This window comes from Sorex fumeus, unplaced genomic scaffold, assembly GCF_029834395.1.
Source record: "Sorex fumeus unplaced genomic scaffold, SorFum_2.1 ptg000047l, whole genome shotgun sequence".
Lineage (NCBI taxonomy): Eukaryota > Metazoa > Chordata > Mammalia > Eulipotyphla > Soricidae > Sorex > Sorex fumeus.
The window spans coordinates 40,656,228-40,671,388 of NW_026606104.1; the positions used below are offsets into that span (position 1 = coordinate 40,656,228).

The 15,161-nt window shown below is 46.1% G+C and overlaps 1 protein-coding gene across 1 annotated transcript in view; it reads right to left on the bottom strand.

Moving 5' to 3' along the window:
* Window positions 1-12,015: 12,015 nt before the first annotated feature.
* MYOM3 (myomesin 3) overlaps window positions 12,016-15,161 on the bottom strand; it is a 42,862-nt gene continuing 39,716 nt past the window's right edge. Inside the window, exons 35-36 of the mRNA XM_056123537.1 lie at window positions 13,665-13,720; window positions 12,016-12,279 (exon numbers count right to left, since the gene is read on the bottom strand). Coding sequence (XP_055979512.1) covers window positions 12,016-12,279; window positions 13,665-13,720 — 320 coding nt within the window. The remainder of the gene's footprint in view (window positions 12,280-13,664; window positions 13,721-15,161) is intronic.

Here is a 15,161-nt window from a genome sequence, read left to right on the forward strand (position 1 = left end):
AGTGCATTACTCACTTTTTTATCTCTCCTTTCCCTTCCTCTCCCTAAAAGTCTCCAAATAAAATCTGTTATTACTTCACTGCTCATCAAGTGGGCATCAGCTGTGGTTTGATGGCGACCTAGTGGGGTTGGCAGGGCTCTCATCCATGCCATGCACGGGCTCATCACAGACTTTATTAGTCCTTCCCAGCCGATCCCAGGGTGGCAGAGGTGGGTCAGGAGAAAGTGATCCTCTTTTTCCTCTCCGCCTCACATAAGTCACCTGTGGGGGCTCACCGACTTTAGGAAATACTGTCAGAAACTTCAGGAATGGGTTAGTCTGAAAATATATCACTATTAGTGTCACAGGTCATGAAGTTGTTTTTTTTTACATTTTGGCTTCCCCAGAATAAATGGAATTACAGAGTGTGCATTTGGTCAATGTGTGTGTGTGTGTGTGTGTGTGTGTGTATGTTTGTATGTGTGTAGTTTTGTCTCATAGTAATGTTGCCCAGAGAGGTATTTGGCACACTATGATTCATTTTTAGTGTCATTATACCTATTAAATACTTCTGTAAGGGTGTCTGGTCCCATGGGTCTTTGTGTGAAATAGGCATCTTATTAGGGATTGATTCATGTACTGTTAAGAGATTGCAGGCCCAAAACGGAGTCACTTAGGCTATCTCCTATATTAGTAAACCAAGATTTAGTTCTTTTCTTTTTTGATTTTTTTGGGCCACACCTGGCGAGTATTCAAGGCTTATTCCTGATTCTTCACTCGGATCATTTCTGGCAGGCTTGAGGGATCATATGGTGTGACAGGATCAAACCTGGGTTGGCTGCATGCAAGGCAAGAGCCCTATCTGCTGTTCTATGGCTCTGGTCCCAAGACTTGATTCTTAGCTTTCATTTTCAGTCTCTCCCAAGAATGTTCTCTTAAACTAACCAATGTGGTCAGTACCAATGAACTAATCTGTTTGATATACCTGCTGTGGTCCCCAAAGGACGGTGGTCTTATTGTGAACAATAGTTCTTCGCTATTGTAATTTCCTTGTCCCTCCTACCTATAAAAAAGAGTCTCACTTGTACGGAATTCTTAGGAATTCCTTTTTATCTACTAGATAGAATGCATTGTTTAATAAAGCCACTGTGATCTTTAAAGTTTACTCTGTTGAATTGTGCTTTGTAACAGTGCTTGCACCATAAAAACCCCTGGTATTTTATGAGATCAGGCAAACAAGGTCAGGCCCTTCTCAGAATGAATCAGAAGTTTTCCTTTGTTGGTCTTCAAAGGAAATCTACCAACAAGGGCTGTAAGTGGAGGACAGTGGAAAGGGACACGTGGAATGGCTTTGTGATGCTACAGATAATAGTTTTGGTCTTGTCACTCTGCCACTTAAGGAGTGGCTTTGCCCTCAAGTGGGAATGACTCCTTGTCATGCGCTGAAGGGAATTTAAGCTCTGTTGGATGTTGGTTGCCATTATTTACAATTGGCTAGTCATTTTGCTCCTAACACTCCCCCATACTGATCTCAACTTTAGTCATCACTGTTTCCTCATCGAGTCTGCCGGTGTCCATACCTTGCTCTTTCTGCTGTTCCCCTAAGAATGTCTTTATTTTGTTTTATGAGCTACACCAGTGGTGCTCAGGGTTTACTCCTGGTTTTTGCACTCATGAGTTACTCCTGGCAATGTTTGGGACCATACGGGATGCCGGAGTCAAATCTAGGTTGGCTGTGTGCAAGACAAGTGCCCTACCTGATGTACTACAAAGGATGTCTCTTTGTTTTGTTTTGATTTGTTTTGGGGTCATACCCAGCAGTGCTCAGGGGTTACTCCTGGCTCTTGACTCAGGGATCACTCCAAGTAGTCCTTGAGGGTACCATATATGGTGCAGAGATTGAACCTGGGTCAGCTGTGTGCAAGGCAAATGCCTTACCTGCTATACTATCTCTCTAACCTCCAGATTTTAATAAATTAATTATTTAATTTTTGGTTTTTGGGCTGTGCTCAGGAATGACTTCTGCCTCTTCCCTCAGGAATCACTCCTGACAGGGCTTAGGGGATCGTATACGGTATTGGGGAATCAAACCCAGGTCAACCACATTTAAAGCAAGCACCCTGCGTACTGTACTATCTTTCTTTTTTTTCATAATTTTATTTATTTATTTTTATTCTTATATTATTTATTGAATCACTGTGGGAAAACTTACAAAGTTTTCAGGTTTAAGTCTCGGTCATACAATGATCAAACACCTTTCCCTTCACCAGTACTCATTTTTCACCACCAAGAACCCCAATATACCCCCCTCCCAATGCCTGTGAGGCAGATGATTTCTACTTAACTTTTCTCTACATTGATTACATTATTGTTTAGAATTTTCCCCCCCAACAATCAGAATTGCTGAAAAGGCATTGTGAAATACTTTGTTTTCTATAGTTGGTTATGAGAATCATATAATGATTTTGGATTTCTGCAAAGAGCCAGATAATTATGAGATTGGTTTCTGTGCATCTGGTGTTATGGCTGTGCTGTAGGGCCCATCGTGGGGTGTAACTTGTGACCTCGGTAGGGCATGAAGGACGAGCCAGTACCGCCCCCTTCCCATGAGACTGCAGTTGCCCTGTCACTGCCGGCTCATACCTGGCTTTCCTATAAGCTCTGAGGTGGCGGCCACCTTGCTGCTGGGGGGGTGGGGTGGGGGGGGGAGGCAGAAGGGAGCAACACCCTTTCCCTCCCGTGGAGGCATAGTGCTGTAGTTTAACGCATGATCCATTCACTTTTCTGCTGCAAGCTGCCGGGCTCTGGATTAAGTTCTATTGCCTCTGGAGCCATGGCCGTGCCAGAGTGCCGCTCATGGGGGGGCAACTTGTGACCTTGGTAGGGTGTGAAGGACGAGCTGGTACCGTCCCCCTTCCCATGAGACTGCAGTTTCCCCATCACCGTCGGCTCACATCTGGCTTTCCTATAAGCTCTGAGGTGGCAGTCACCTTGCTGCTGGGGAGGAAAAAGGTGGAAGGGAGTAACACCCTTTCCCTCCCGGGGAGGCATGGTACTGTAGTTTAATGCATGGTCCATCCACTTTTCTGCCCGCAAGCTGCCAGGCTCTGGATTAAGTCCTTTTGTCTCTGGAGCCATGGCCGTGCCAGAGTGCCGCTCGTGGGGGGCAACTCGTGACCTCGGTAGGGTGTGAAGGATGAGCCGGTACCACCACCCCCCTTCCCATGAGACCGCAGTTGCCCCGTCACCGCTCATACCTGGCTTTCCTATAAGCTCTGAGGCGGCAGCCACCTTGTATGCGATCCAGATGCATTTTTGCCAAAAGCTACTGGGTTTCGAGATTTGTTTCTGAGTCTCTGGGATCATGGCCGTTAATCACCTTGATCAGGAGCCAGAGAGGCCATTAGTAGGTGGCGACTTGGGGTCTCGTTGGGATGGGGAGGAAGGGCCGGTTCCACCCCCATCTGGTGAGGCCCCACATGTCTCATCACTGAGGTCCCAAACCTGACTGTCCAGTGGCCTCTGGAGGATGGCTGTCACTGGGCCGCCAGGGAGAATAGGCCAAGGCACAAAACCTATTGCCACCTGGAGTGGCCCAGCGCCAGTAACCTACTGCAGGAACAGGACGCATTTCTGCCAAAAGTCTTTGGGTTCCGAGATTCATTTCTGAGTCTCTGGCATCATGGCCCTTAAGCAGTTCGATCAGGAACCAGAGAGGCCTTGCTTCCAATTATATAGCTGAGCCGGAGATGGTTTGTGGGTGTGTCTCCCACACACCTAACTTTTGGCCGTTTACTTTCTTGCTAAACTTTACCCCAAATTTTGGGGTCTGGCCAAAGGCACAGCAGCAATTTTGGGGTATCTGAAAGTCTGACGGTGCCATCAGGCTGCTGATGCACTTGCCTCATAGGTACAGATTAATCTGTTGGCGGCACCATACCCCAGACTGTACTATCTTTCTAGGCCTCCAAGATAATATTTTAAAGCAGCTATTAAAAATATACTCTTTGCTATAAGGGAAATATATTTGTAATAAAAGTGATACAAAAAAATGGAAGTCTAAGGAGACTTTAAAGACATTTAAGTTGGGTGGTGGAACATTGCATGACTGAAACCCAATCATGAACAGCTTTATAAGGCTCTGTCTCACAGTGATTCAATAAAATAAAAAGTTAAAAAAAATAAACATTTATGTTGGGACCAGAGAGATAGTTCAGTGAGTACAGCATTTGCCCTGCATGTGGTCAACCTGGGTTCGATCCTGGCATGCTCGCCATAGGGTCCCACCAGGAGTGATCCCTGAGAATGGGGCCCCAAAATGAAATAAATAAAAGAAAATTGTATGTATAAATATATAAAATAAATTAAAAAATTAAGTTTGGGCTGGAGCCGTAGTACAATGGGTAAGGGCATTGCCTTGTATGCAGCCCACCTGGGTTCCATCTCCAGCATCCCATATGGTCCCCCAAGAACTGCCAAGAGTATATGTCTGAGTGCAGAGCCAGGAGTAACCCTTGAGCACTGCTAGGTATGGTCCCAAAACCAACCAACCAACCAACCAAACAATAAAACCCCAAAATTTCAGTCTTAGGGCTAGAGACCTAGCGTAGATTAAAGCACTTGCCTTGAATTATTGATGACAAGCAATATAAAATAAATTATTGAGGGCCTGCTATGAGGGCAGGCTTACGGGGTGGTTGGGAAAATTGGAGACAATGGTGGAGGGAAGGTGTAACGGTGGGATTGGTGTTGGAATAGTGAATGCCTGTAACAAATAATAATGAACAACTTTGTAAACCACCGTATTTATATGAAATTTAAGTGGAAAATAATAAAAAATAATAAAGCACTTGCCTTGCGCACAGTCAACCAGGGTTCAAACCCTGACTCCTTACGGTCTGTAGTCCAGTTGAAAAATAGCTATGGTCAATCAAAACCCAGCCACCATCTGTATGTATAGATGACACTTTCCACATCTAAATGGTCCAGGCTAGTATGCTGCCAGAAGTGAAACAGCTCCTAAATACACAGGTGGTGAATTGACTTTTCACCTCCCAGCACTGCCTACCAGCTTCCCCACTTTTCCTGTGCATTGTCTGTTTTCAATATTGGCCCAGGAATTCCTCTTCTAGAATCTATCCTCAAGAACTTTTCAAAGATGTGGCCAAGATTTGTAAACTCGGATGGCCAGCCTAGTATTACGAATGGTCAAAAAACAATTGAAAATGATTTCTGGCAATATAGGAATAACAATACATGCGAGGCACACAAAGGTTTTGGAATACATTCTGAAAAGAAAATGCTTTTGATCTCATGGCATATGCAAAATTCAGAATGTAAAATTCCACACAGGATTTCTGAACTGTTAAGACAAGCAGGAAGCAAGACCAAAAAAATGTTAAGTGGTGTGTGAGTCAGAATTGTTCTCAGCACCAAGAAACTGCCCACCTGGCATCCAATGCTTCTAACACAGATGGGGGTTATGGAACTCTGAAAAGTCAACTGGGGGTCAAAGGACCCCGGTGCACAGTGTGGTGCTGGCAGGGCCGCACATCTGGAAGCCTCTTTTCCTTAAGACTCTAGTAGGCTGCGTGACTGGTCCCAGGTTCCATTTCATGCCTGGGCAGGAGGGAGGTGAGTGGGAGCACCATGTCTGAGATGTGTGTCTTTTTTGATCAGGAACATCAAGAGACAACCAAGGTGCCCCAGCAGATTTCTACTGAGAACTCTGGGCCAGAGCATGTCCTCTGGCTGCCTGCGAAGGCTCTGGGTAAGTGGAGGTTGCCTCTCAGCTAGAGAGTGGAGGTGCCCATGGCAAAGGGGCTGGACTGCAAAGTGAGATTCTAAATTGTGTCTTTGACTGAGTTGTTTCTGGATATATTTATTTTTTAAAAAAGTCATTTTGCCTTGTCCAATTTTTCCACAAATATTTAAAACTAAATAAAAATAAATACAACAGATGCTACTTAAAATCCTTTTGTGGGCTGGTGGGCTCTCTATCAACCCCCTGGCCACCCCCACCCCCCGAAATGTGCAGAAAGAACTTTAGGATTCTATGGGCTTGACTGACTCTAATACTTTCCTCAGTTGATGGCCTGTACCCTCCGTCTCCCCAGGAACCTTTAGGAATGGGGGTGGTGGGAATCTGTCACTGGTTTTGCTCTTCTGGGGGTACTGTACTCATTGGCAAGTTGCCCTCCTCAAATTCTTACTGCACTTTTCCCTTAGCAGATATGAAAAAGGGTTAAATATTCCAATTATGTCATACGCTGAGTAAAGCCAAGTACAAGACTTGGATTTTACATGTTGCTATGACATCTAAGTTCAGTAAAGCCTGTGCTAAATGAATGCAGAGCCAATGAATCATTGGTTATTTGTAATTGTTCACACTACTGCCATTACTTGATAATTATTTATTGCGGGCATCTATGTTGCCATTCATTTCAATTAAGATAACTGGAAAACTAACAGGGAATATAAACTGCCTGCTAGAGAGGAACTCTGCTCATTTGCCCGTATTCACTGTCCTTGCCTAATTGCTAGTTACATTAGTAGTCTGGTTCCAGATGAATAGACATCTGAAGATTTGTTCCCATGGGGTTTTAAAAATACATGATTATGGGAAAACTTCAAGAATGTACAAAAGTGAAGAAACCATATACAGAATATTAATATGAACCTCCATGTACCCATCTTTCAGCTCATGAATTGTCAATGTTTTCCTCCTTTTTCTTTTTTTAACTGACGCATTTGAAAGCAAACTCAAGGGCTCATTTTACCGTGAACATTTTCTATAATTGGAATGAAAAGGCTTTTGTGTGGCCCTGTTTCTCCTTAGATCCGCGAGTGCAGGAAGCATATAAAATCCGCCCTGGGCACGGGGATTTCTTGGAGACGCAGGAGAGGATGGGGCACATTCCTCACAGGCTGTGCAATTTGTTTTGTTCTCAACCCAGATACTCCTTCACTAAAATTCCTCCAGCCCAAGATTTATACTTTTCCCAAATGCTGAAAATAAAATATCTGGCTTCCTGGAGCTAGAGACATCTGGGTTATGTTCCTTCTGAAAGTATTCTTGGTATAAAAATGTCACCCAACTTGCAGGAAGCAATCTGAAAATTTTCAGGCATTGAAAGAATTTCACTGGAGCTGGGTCTTAGGCTGAGTGGACAGAGGTTAATGATTATAGAGGCGAAGCCTTCCTGCTTCCTGGCACGGCTCTTGCTCCCTAGACTCTTCCTGTTCCTTAATGCCTTAGGCCTAGGATTTCACATATGGTTTTGGTATGTGAAAAGAGGCAGAACGGGTGTGGGGGAGTGGTGGTGGGGTGATAGCGTTATGAAAACCCACTGGCTGGCTGGCTGTCCTCTCTACATTTTTCACATCCTGCCCAGAAACACAACATACTGGGAGATTCTCCAAGAGTCTGGGAGAATCCTGGAACTCTGCTTGATGACAGGTTCTACCAGAGAAGAAGAACAAAGGTCCTGACTTTATGAGACCTGGTTACCAGGGACCAGGTTGGAACCACTGAGATGTTTTCCAAGATGAGTCCATGGGAATTGTTGATAAGGCAGAGCCAGAGCGGTTAAGTCAGTGGGATACTACGGGTGGACCAGGTAGGAGTGGAGGCCACTGGGAAAGGGAGACGATGGAGAAAGCCAGTATTCTGGCTCTAGCAGGCAGATGAAGTGAGGGCAAGGGGTGCCAGCTCCCACTGACTCTGGGCTCAGGACCTATGAACTAAGTCAAGAGGAAAAGACCCTCTGGGGAGGTGGTTGATGAATAACTCTGAGTTCTTTCAGCTCAGAACACTCTGGACACAAGATTTGTGCCCCCTCCTCTCCGCCCCCACCTACATACCTATAGCCAGTTCTTCAAATCATCAGTTGCTTACAGGTCCCTACAACTCAGCTCCATTCTGACACTAACTCTAGAGAACTAGTGTCTGATTCCACAGGTTTAAGAGTTTAGTTCCATGAATGTGCCTTCACTTTAGACACTGGTTTACCAACTGTATTTTGACTGACTAGCTCTACCCTAAGGGTTCCCATCATTGCCTCCTCAAATTGAGTAAGTTGGTAGAACAACTCACAAAACTCAGGGAAATACCCTACTATCATATACTGGTTTGTTATCAAGATGATGACAAAGAAGATGAATGAACATCCAAAGAAAAAACACACATGGGGGTTGGGATGGCATGTGGCAACCCTTGACCTCTTCGGGGGCACCACCCTGCTAGCACCTCAGTGTGTCTACAAACTTCAAAGTCCCCAGACTTCATGGCTTTAGTGTTTTGATGGAGATTTTGCTCCTGAGGTATGGTCAATTGGTCATTAGGGAGGAATTCAGCCTCTACCCCTCTCTCCCGTCCCTGAAGGTGGTGGGATGGAGAACATGTGGGAAACGTCTGAAAACTCTAACCCTCTAATCATGCCTTTCTGGGGACCAGCACCCACGTGAAGGTTTCTGAGGGCCTCCAGTTTCTAGTCAACCCATTAGCATATAAAGACACATTGCTCTGCAGATTCTATGGGTTCTAGGAGACTTGTGACACAAGTCCTGACAGGAAACTGGATCAAAGACCAAATATTTATTTATTTTGCATCATAATATCCTTTGACATGGTTCCCCGTACTTTAGTCTACCTGATTGGTACTGGAGGCTTCATTGGGACCTTCATCATCTCTGACCCATCCTTAGGACTGACCAAAGTCTCAGTAAATAAGACCTTAGTGGAAAAGCTGACCTAGCCTTGGGTATAGTATGGTAGGAGCAAGGGCAAAGGAGGGGAGTAAATGCTGGTGATGGGGACTCAGGAAGCACGCCTGTCTTCTGAAAATTCTATCAGGGAGATTGGACAAAGAGAAATAGTCCATATTCATTCCAGCAGGGATCATTTCCTACTCTGAAACTGACTTGTCATCTAATTCTGTAGCTTAACTTATCTCCAATGTCTTTTGAGCAGTTTCTTTGCATGGAAACCCACTGTCCACCAATAGGGGCATTCCTCACAGCATGCATTGTCAGGGTCAACAAGAGGGTTAGTTTCTCAGAGAAGAACTTTCAACAAATTACTGCCCACTTAATTTCCAGACTGGGTTCATCACAGCTCCTAAGAAGAATATTTTATCCCTCTGACAATGGGTTAAAAAAAACTTCATGAGATTGGAGCAATAGTACAATGTGTAGGGTGTTTGCCTTGCATGAGACCACCCAGGTTCAATCCCTGGCATCCCATATGCTCCCCCAAGTAATTCCTTAGTGCAGAGCCAGGAGTAACTCCTGAGCATTGCTGTGTGTGACCCAAAAAGAAACAAAACAAAATGAAACAAAAACCCTTCATTTACCTATCTACTCATTCTTAATCAATTTTTCAAATGTTATTGAGAATATTGGCATGACTCACCTCTAGGTTCTTGACTCTAGATAACCCCACAAAGGCAACACAACAAAACAGAAATCCTTTCAAGCAGAACCCAGGGAATCTTGTTTTCACCCCAACTCTGCCATTCACCCTTTGTGTTCTCGGTGGCTCTCTGTACAGAGAGGGGTGTCTGTAGAGATTGATGGAGAGGAGATGCCCCATAATTGTCTGAACATTGTGCCATATGAGTCACTATCATTATCAGGACCTCTGCCTGACTTCCCATGGGGGTGACTGCAGGAAGGGGAAGGGAAGGTGCTTTGTACAAAAATGAAGTCGATGACCTTTTTTTTTTTTTATTGATGCAGGAGGGAAATCAAGTCTCTTCTGTGAGATTCCAAGCACAGAGTAGGAGAGTGGGCTGAAGGGAGGGGTTATCTTCACAACATCATCCCAACAAGAGAAAATCAAAGGAGAATCAGTTCCGGGAAGTAACAATAAAAATGTTAGTGTCAACTGGAAGTGTTTTCAAAAAGCGACATTTCAGCCTTGTGGTATTATACACGAACACCCGAGGCCCAGAGGAAGGGAAGAAAATTCCCAAGATGGCACAGTGAGTATGTGACTTCAAGTACAGGTGTGTTGGGTTTCCAAGACCCAACCTGTTCCCTGTTCCTGTTCCCAGGAAACAGTCAATCACCTACTTCTATTTTTTTTTCCTGATACTGGTGGTTTGTTTTGAGATCACACCTGGCAGTGCTCAGGACTTACTCCTGGTTTTATGCTCAGGGATCACTCCTGGTGGGACCATATGGGGTGCTGGGGATTAAACTTGGGTCGGTCATGTGAAAGGCAAATGCCTTACTTGCTGTAGTATTGCCTTGACCAACTTCTTTTCTATGTTGTGGAGTTTCTTTTCTTTTTTCTTTTTTGTTTTTTGGGCCACACCAGGTGTTACTCAGAGGTTACTCCTGGATCAGCATTCAGGAATTACTTCTGGCAGTGCTTAGGGGACCATATAGGAGGCAGGAGATCGAACCTAGGTTAAGCCGTGTGCAAACCAAGTGCCCTAGCCACTGTACTATCTCCTCTGCCTGCTTCTTCTTTGAAGTAAGTGCACACCATTGTACATTGACTGTGCCCGTAGCTTGAAACATGGCTGTGCCAGTTACCCATCATGCTGTCATATGTGTGTTGGTGGGAGCTATACAAGTGATTCATTGCATCCTTTAATTTAGAAGACTGTTTAGAAATCAGAGGTAGGTGTTGTTCATAGTATTGGGAGTATAGGGAGTTTTACTTTCTCTTTTATTTAATTGCCAAGTTTATCAACATTTTTGCAACAAACATCTATAATTTTATAACTCTCATCTCCCTTTCAAAAAATTTACAACAAACATCTACAAGTTTATCACCTTCATCTCCTTCCAATTTTTTTTTAAAGTAAAGGAAGTGGGAGGGAAATGCAGTGCCCAGTTTTGTACTGAGATCCATTGGGCAAGGCCCACCAGTACCCATGCCACAGAGACCTGTCCAGCTTTCCAGCCTGGCACCCAAACTATGTCAGTGTCACCGCATCTCTGTGTCTGCTGTCATCATACCTGAACTTGACCCATGCCTGCACCCCAATACCCCTGTCAGGGTCCAACCCCTGTTCTGCTAATTCAAGAAAGGTACATTAAAGCCTACCCTCCCCCATTAGCACCAACTTCTATCTCCCTACTCAATCACTTGTGCCTTCTATTGAGGCCTGCTTTCGAATCCTTGTCACCTCCTTTTTCCTGGACTAACCTGTACCCAGGTCTGTCTCTCTTGTCGGGCTCTGGTCAGGGCCTGCATCTTTGCCATCTCTGTTTCCAAAGCTACGCCCACTGGGCACATGCCAATGAATGTTTGTGGAACATAAGTGAATCAAAACTACAGTATCCTAAAAAAGAAAGAAAACAAAAATGACAGTGTCCTAATGAAGGGGTAGATAGTGTGATCGAGCCACCAAGGAAACTGTTTGACGGGCTGGTCCAGGGGGGCTTAGGCTAGAAGGGACCTTGGAACTGCTGATGAGCACCTGTAGACAGGGCTCATGAAACTGCCCCAAGATTTTTTCATCCTGTAGGAATTCCTGAAACTTGGCTAGAAGCTCCTACTTCCTCATTCCACTTCCCCCCTTTCACTTTTGGTTTTCTTTTCCTCTCAGCCTAGGTCTCTTCTCCGTGAACCTTTCACTGCCAACAGTGGTATTGTGATGGCGGTGGGGATTTTGTAGCATTATAGGCCTTTCCCTATTAAATGCCAGGAAACACCTGTTCAGATATTGTCCCTTGGGGGGCCAGATTGCCTTCTGTTGAGAACCACTGGTATGGGCCTTAGAGGGTTTTCATAAACAATCCGCAGGAGTAGGAGTTCCTACTTGACAAGTGAGGAAAGCAACACTCTCAGAGAATTAAAACTGAGCACCGTTTCTCATTCTGAATTTGATATGGATGCTGTTGTCCCCTGAGAGCCCTGGCCAGGTCCCCACCTTTGCTCTTTGGTGTATCACCTCCAGCCTTCCCCTCTGTGTCCTGCTTCTATTTTGTCCCCTTCCTCCCCCGGGGCATCCCATTGTCCCCCTGGTTGGCCTTACTGGCCCATGTGGACCAGACCTCCTGGTCATGGCGAACAGCCTCTCACATCTTCTTTAGTGCCTGGGGCTCCTCCCCATGTTTGAACACGCCTATGGTGACCTGGCCTGTCTCTGAACCATACTTGTTCTTGACAAAGATGCCATAGCGCCCGCTGTCCTCTGAGTTGACCTTCTCGATGGTGATGGTGACCTCTGACCCCTTCACCTCCATGTGGTAGCGGTCCAGAAAGTGGACAGGCTGGTCATTCTTCAACCAAGCGATCTCAGGGGCAGGGTCTCCTGAGATGACGCAGGTTAGGCACAGGGTCTGTTTGAAAGGACAGGAAGGGAACGCTTCGTCATGGGCTTGTCATAACCCTTTGCGTTTTCCTTCACTCCCCAGAGAGTTCCAGAACAAGTTGTTCCTTGTGATAAGTTCATCTTTTGTGTTTTTATTGTAACCCATAAAGGGACAAGGTTGAGAGAAAGACCATCCCATCTTTAGCTTTTCTACAGAAATTCCAGTTAGACTTCCAGGCCATTATGGGCTTCTGATCTGACCTGGAACACCCTGAACTTTGCTTTATTGCTTTCTATTGCATATATGGTATTTTGAGTTTGCCATGCAAACAAGGATTATTGCTTTAGAGACAGACTTAGGAATGGAAAGTTTCCTCTATCCTCCTTGATTTCTTGGGCCACACCCGACAGTGCACAGAAACCACGCTCAGATCCAAGCTCAGGGGACTGTCCTGGTAATGTTTGGGCGCCATGCAGTGTCAGGGATTAAAAATGTACCACCTGCATGCAAAGTGTGTATTTCATCCTTTTGTGCTACCTCTCTGGTACAAATTGTTATGGTAGGTTTATTTTTTTCTATGTCTGGTGCTGGGGATTGAACCCAGGGCCACACACATTTAAGGCAAGTGCTCTTCCAGTCAGTTATGTGCCCAGCCTTGGAATTGAAAATTCTAAAAAGAAAAATGATTTGGAGGAGGTGGTACACCTGGCCTTGCTAAGGACTTGTTCCTAGTTCTATACTGAGGGATCACTCCTGGCAAGGCTCAGGGGACCATATGTGTTGGTGGGCATTGAACCCAGTTCGGTTGCATTCAAGGCAAGCACCCTACCTACTGTTGCTCTGGCCCCTTGAATTGAAGGTTCTTGAACAAGTTCTTATGCACAGCATTATAGTTCATTGTGTAAATATCAGAACCTGAAACTGGCTCGCTGGGTAGAAATCTCAGCTCTGCTTCTTCAAGCTGTGTGCTACATGGGTAAGGCCCTAACTTCTCTGAGTCTGTTTCCTTAGCTCTAAAGCATGATCGACAAATTCTCCAACACATGGTTGCTTTGATTGGTAAAGAGTTAAAATAGGTGATACAGATGGAGCAGTACTTGACACAGAGTGAGTTAGTGCCATAAAAACAGACAAACATTTTCTAGGACACCAGACACACTTAATTTCAACCGAAAGGTACATGTAGGGACCATTTTTGTTAAACTTCTGTGGAAACTGAAGTTCACAGACATAAGACTGTGATGTCCAGGGCCACCGAAGGAGAAGCCAGATTCAAGGCTTTCCCTCCTCGAAGCTAGCCAGAGCCCGCGCCTGTGGCCTGGTCTCATGGTACTATACGCTCATGGCCTTTGCTGGCCACTTACGGGACCTGTGTAGGCCTGCTGGGCAGTCAGGGCTGGGGGTATCCATACCTTATCCTCCATGATCGTGGCTACATCGGGCAGACCCCTCACCACTTTGGCACGATCTGGAAGGGAAAAAACCCGAGAGCCCCAGTGACTAATGTTTTCTTGCAAGTTGCTCCCTGAAGCAAGTTCCCCAGTGTGAAGGTTTCATTTTCAGGTGATGCTTCTTTTGTTCTGTGGTCATGAGAAACTCTTTCCATGCTTCTGTGCTTTTGTAGACAGAAACTGGGGGGCACTCTGGGCTCCTGTCATTGCCTGGACTTGGAAAGGAAGCTCAGCACATAAGAGGTCCAGGAAGCAGGAGGGACACCAGAAAAGTGGATGCAGGAAGCTGCTGTGGGTGGGCAGGAGAATGTGGTCACAGGTCACAGACACTTGATTAGTTCCTCAGGCTGCAGGTGAGCCAGTGGGACCAGGGTAGGGGTTTGAGGGTTTGAGGCTGGAGGCAGTGAGGACCTTAAGTCTCGGAACAGCAGTGCATGAACCTGGAGCAGAATGGGGTCTGTCCACGGGAGGTGGTGCGCAGGATCTACATGGTTTGGGGAGGTACAAGAGCTGGACACTGTTATAGTGATGGGTCCCAGACCCTTCATAGTGGAGTGCAGCTACCATCTGCTTCCCTTGTCTTCTTGGACCCTAAGCCCAGGGACCTCTGTGCATGGCAGGTTGGAGGGCTTGTAACCATGGCAGGTACACCAGACAGGGGGTTCAGGCTGAAGGGCTCTCCTGAGCCCCTTTCCAAGGGCCCCTGCCTAGACTGCTTCTTACTGCACAGAGGACCCCGCTACTCCCTGACCCCTTACTATCTTGTCCTCTTGCTCTCCACGGACACACAGGAAACCCTGGTGACGGCAAGGCCGACTGCCTGCTCCCAGTGCAGGCCCAGCCAGTAGGTAGTGCTCCCCATGTCTCTCCATGTCTCCATGTCTCTTTGTGTCTCTCCCTATCTCTTAGTGTCTCTGTATCTCTCCGTGTCTCTCTGTGTCTCTCCACGTTTCTCCGTGTCTGTGTGTCTCTCTGTGTCTCTGTATCTCTCAATGTCTTTCTGCGTCTGTGTGTCTCTCTGTGTCTGTGTGTCTCTCCGTATCTTTTTGTGTCTCTCTGTGTCTCTCCGTATCTGTTTCTCCATGTCTCTGTGTCTCTACGTGTCTCCATCTCTCCATGTCTCTCCGTGTTTCTCCGTGTCTCTGTATCTCTCCATGTGTCTTTGTGTCTCTCCATGTCTTTCCGTGTCTCCAAGTCTCTCCTGGTGGTCCTCTCTCTCAGACACTCCTTCTGATCTTCATGTGGCTGGGGCTTTTGATGACGCTGGTGCCGTGCCCCCTTCTGGATTTGGAGCTGAGTCTCGCGTGAGGTGAGGCCCCGCCCTGAACCCTGATGGCCAGAACCAGCATCAGCTCTGAGGCCTCTCCCCAGCTCCCTTCCCTAGGCTCCTATCTGTTGGGTCCAGCCGGCCATCTTCATGCTGCCACTACCAAGTCTTCCGCGCAGAACTGCTCTGTG